Here is a 5,034-nt window from a genome sequence, read left to right on the forward strand (position 1 = left end):
CTGAGAATTTAATATTTCCAGCTTTGAATAATACTAAAAATCACTTAAAATTTTGTTAAGAATATATATACGTATGAACTGACAGGAAAAAATTGACTATAATTTTGCAGGGGAAAGTTCCGTTTATATCAACGGACGGTATTCATCAGCTACATATTTTCATCTTTGTTTTGGCTGTGTCTCATGTCCTCTATTGTATACTCACTATGGCTTTGGGGAGACTCAAGGTATTAACATTTTAATCCCCTCTCTCTCACACACTGTGTGTGTATTTATATATTTATTTTACACTAATTTTTGACGACTTATTTTAGATGAGAAAATGGAAAGCATGGGAAAAGGAGTCGAGAACCATCGAGTACCAATTTACACACGGTAACGAAAATAAAACTCGAGTACTTTTCAACATTTTTATTATGTCAATGTATATATCATAAAAGCATTGCAGTTATTAATTATTTGCGCATTGAAATGATAATGTTTCTAATTAAAATGTGACAGATCCCGAGAGATTCAGGTTCGCTAGAGAAACATCATTTGGAAGAAGGCATATGAGCTTCTGGGGCAAAACCCCAGTTCTACTTTGGATTGTAAGTACTTTCTTGATTACAAATATTGTTTGTCCAAATTTTGATCATGAGCTAGTCTTTAACGATGGTTTCTCCAAATATTATGATAAAGTATTTTGAAATTAGGACAAATATTTTGTTTTATTTTTAAATTTGTTCTTTTACTAATTTTAAAATATGAGGGGCAACTAAATTCTTTTTACGCCCTCATTTTATAGTTATTAGGGACAATATGTGCTTAATTAGTGTAAGGTAGAGAACAAAAATGAGATGGAATGTGACAATGAATAAACATTATAGCTATTTAGGAACAAGAAGAGAAAAAATATCTACAAGAATCTTGTGTTCTCACTCAAATTTTTTTTAAATTTCAGGTCAATTTTAATGTAGAATGTAGATTTCATAACTTAAGTGCTGCTGTGACGTTCCATTTGTCATTTTATTTTTGCAGGTTTGCTTCTTCAGGCAATTTGTTAGGTCTGTTCCAAAAGTTGATTATTTGACCCTACGACATGGATTTATCATGGTAAGATTTTTTATTTTATTTTTTTTATTCTTTGTGTCTAACAAAAGTAAATTTAATAGTATGCATAAAGAAATTTAGAAAAAAAGAATCGAACGTGCAGAGTGATTATGTAGTATATCCATCTTTTTTGATTGTAATATTAATCACTTTTTTAACTTGCGTACCGTCTCAGGCTCACTTGGCACCTCAAAGTCACAACAAATTTGATTTTCAGAAGTATATAAATAGATCGTTGGAAGAGGATTTCAAAGTAGTAGTCGGAATTAGGTCAGTAATCATTTTCATCATTTCCGTGTTTGCTTTTTCTATATTTTTCTTGTCTAGTTTTCTGAGATAAATTAATACTTGTGTTCTTGTTGTTTTTTCCAGTCCTCCAATCTGGTTTTTGGCTGTGGTCTTCTTGCTCTTCAATACACATGGTGAGTGTGTAAATTATTTACTAATATCGACCATTCGTCTAGCTAAAAAATAATTAAGATTTTAAGACAAGTTATCTTATATACGACTAGCTAGATGCATTGCATAGACAATACACAAATTTTAAATATTGTTTCTTGGTTTAATTATTTATCTGGACTTTTCTCTATGGACAGGCTGGTATTCCTATCTGTGGCTACCCTTTATCCCATTGATTGTGAGTAATCAATTTCCATGTACTAATCGTTAAGTTGACTTTTTGCATTTTCTTTAGTCATCTGATCTGAAAATAACTTGAATAAACGGCAGACAATCTTGCTGGTAGGAACCAAACTACAAGTGATCATAACAAAAATGGGCCTGAGAATTCAAGAGAGAGGTGAAGTTGTTAAAGGCGTGCCTGTGGTTCAACCTGCGGATGATCTCTTCTGGTTCAATCGTCCACGACTCATTCTCTTTCTCATTAATTTCGTCTTATTTCAAGTACGTCTTTTTCCTTTAATTTCACACCGACTTTTTCTTTCCTTTTTTCCCATAAAGTTGACCTACTATTTAATAAACTCTTAGTTCTTAAATTTATAAATCATGTCTAATACCTTGTTTGACTAAGCTTATAAGTGAAATATACTTTAAGTAACTCAGTAATCTTAATCGTTTCTTTCACCATTGTAGAATGCATTTCAATTGGCATTCTTCGCCTGGGCTTGGTATGAATTCGGATTCAAGTCTTGTTTCCATGAAAATTTGGAGGATATCATCATCAGAATTACAATGGGGTGAGCCTCATACATATTACTCGATTCATTGAGATTTAACTTTATTTTTCTATAAATATTATTCACTTGCTGTTTAATAATTATGTCAAATTAATTTCTTAAACAGGGTTCTCATACAGTTTCTGTGCAGCTACGTAACTCTCCCACTGTATGCCCTTGTTACTCAGGTAATTATATAACAGAATTAAATTTGATATGTTAGTCAATAACAGATATCTAAATCAATATTTCTTCGAAAAAGAACTTATTATTTGACGAAGAAAAACCAGAAAGCCGATTAACATTTTCTATATACCATCTCTGAATTATTAAAAATGAATTGCCGTCTAATAACGTAGTCAATGTCTCTGATTGATTAATTAGTCTTTCACACTTGAATTTCCATTTAATGAACAAAAAAATTTAGAGTACTTGAATCTTCTCATGTGGGTTTTGACAAAAACCATAGTAGAATACTTGATAGAAATTTAGCCTATATCTACATGTACGTACGTATGTATGTGTAAGCATGCATATGTGTATAAGTTGCTTATAATTTTTTATAGTACAAAAAATAATGAGTCTCATGAAATATATAAACGATAAATATGTGGTAAAAATTTAAGTTGAATTTGATTTTTCATAGTGGATCAAATTTGACTAATAACTTAACCTTCTGTTTGACCGACTGGACTCCTAATAAATCAGGCCAAATTAACATGAATTTTGTATGCATGCATGTTTTACTTTTCTTCTCTCCCTATTATATTTCTTCTCTTATCTCCATTTTTTTCCCAATATTTTCATTGTTCTTCAAATAATAACTCCAGTAAGCATGGTTAAACAGATGGGATCAACAATGAAACCAACCATATTCAACGAAAGAGTGGCCACAGCCCTAAAAAACTGGCACCACACAGCAAAAAAACACATCAAGGAAAGCAGACACTCGGGCATGGCTACACCAATGTCAAGCAGGCCCGCCACACCCTCCCGTGGCACGTCCCCTATCCATCTCTTGCGGTACTATAGAGGCGAAACCGACAGTCTCCCAACATCTCCAAGAAAATTAAACTTTGACATGGATAATTGGGACAACGACGGTTCGCCATCGCCCTCTCCTACGCGCTTCCAACAAGGCGAAGGATCGTCGACTTCCCACCACCAGATTGAGGTAGGTTATATTCAACATGAGGCTGACCTCCGCCATGAGCCGAGCTCGTCTAGGGTGGTTCCACTGCCACAGCCACCTGAGGAGCAGCAGGAGATCAGTATTGGAATGCCTAATAAGGATTTTTCATTTGATAAAAGGACAAGCACTTAAATTTTGCAAAGAAGACGAGGCAAATCCTTCTTGTACGTTATATCCAACTTGCCAATTGTAATTAAAAGATGATAGCAAAAGTAGACGAAATGGAAGTAAAAGAAATTTTCTTAGGCTTACGCCTAGAGAAAATCTGAAGGCAAATTGAGATATACACAAGAAATCGTTTGTTGATTTGTTTTTTCTTTTTGTTTTTGTTTTTGTTTTTTTTTTTTTGTTACTTTCTTATATTGCTGTAAATGAAGGATTAACGCTTGTACATCTTGATGATGAGAATTTTGAGCATTCATGAATAAACACATCTTAATCAATAACAAAAGAGTGAGATTTTTACGAAGATCAGAAAGAATGTCTCAGGCACGCAACTCGAGGGAGAAAGTACAGAAGAAGAAAGGAGTTATTAGGAACGGAATGAAAAATTAGGGAAACAGATTGATAATTATATAGCAATTGCTTCTAGCCATTGACTATCTTTCCAATCCAATGGTTCGGGATGCAACACACTGAAGTTTCTACCGAGTGGAAACCACATAAGTCGTGTTCTCAAAGAAGCGTTTCCAACTGGGCTCGGGCTGTGAAAGTTGAGCCACTTGGTTTGCTTCAAATGGGCCAAAGCTTGAAGTTCATAAAGTGGAAAATATATCAAACCATATTTCAAGTATTCAACATTCTAAAATCATGCTGGAAGTTTGATATTTCAAAAATAAGAACTTTAATTAATTAATTAATATATATATATATAATAATTAATGTAACAAATCCTAAATTATCTCACTTCTCTCTCTATTCTCACCTCTCAACAACCTACTCTAACAGTGGGGAAATAAATTAAGAGCGCCAGCGTCAAAGTGAAGTCAATCGAAGCAGTATCGTCATCACCCCTCTCTAATCCAACGACGTCGGCTCCTTCCTCTCCTCTCCTGTATCTATATCAGATCCACCGCGAGTTGAGATGTGAAATGACCGCGAATCACCCTTCGATGGTTTCTCCCTTCGCAAATCATCGGTTTGGGTGGGGGTTTGGATGATGATCCAAGAAATAATGTGTAATCTAAAAAATTTTGAACTTGTTATCGACAATTTGATAATCTGTGACTGTTTAGTAAGTCGTGACTTATAATATTTGTGACCTGTGATTGATTAATAAGTTGTGACCTATATATTTTTTATTTGTGGTGGACGAACAAATTATAACCTATAAAATTTTTGAATTATGACCTTAAAATAATTTGTGTCATATAAAAATTTTCATTTGAAACTAAAAAATAATATGTAACTAATAAAATCCTTGATTTGTGACCAAATTGTATAGATATGTGACATTGATATATTTATTTAATAAAATATATAATTAATTAATTAAATTATAATTTTTTTTAATGAATATCTGATTTTTGAAATTTGAAACATTTATTCTTAATTTTGAAATGGATAATAATTATC

At 32.8% G+C, this 5,034-nt stretch overlaps 1 protein-coding gene across 1 annotated transcript; it reads left to right on the forward strand.

Moving 5' to 3' along the window:
• Nucleotides 1-60: 60 nt before the first annotated feature.
• On the forward strand, nucleotides 61-3,888 carry LOC111385280 (MLO-like protein 6). Its single transcript, XM_023009661.1, has 11 exons — nucleotides 61-227; nucleotides 315-375; nucleotides 502-590; nucleotides 1,021-1,095; nucleotides 1,268-1,362; nucleotides 1,465-1,514; nucleotides 1,689-1,729; nucleotides 1,822-1,995; nucleotides 2,185-2,288; nucleotides 2,395-2,455; nucleotides 3,115-3,888. Exons 1-11 carry the CDS (start codon nucleotides 207-209, stop codon nucleotides 3,589-3,591), a joined length of 1,248 nt encoding a protein of 415 aa, XP_022865429.1. The 5' UTR covers nucleotides 61-206; the 3' UTR covers nucleotides 3,592-3,888.
• The last annotated feature ends 1,146 nt before the right edge of the window (nucleotides 3,889-5,034 follow it).

Source organism: Olea europaea, unplaced genomic scaffold (genome assembly GCF_002742605.1).
Source record: "Olea europaea var. sylvestris unplaced genomic scaffold, O_europaea_v1 scaffold3111, whole genome shotgun sequence".
Lineage (NCBI taxonomy): Eukaryota > Viridiplantae > Streptophyta > Magnoliopsida > Lamiales > Oleaceae > Olea > Olea europaea.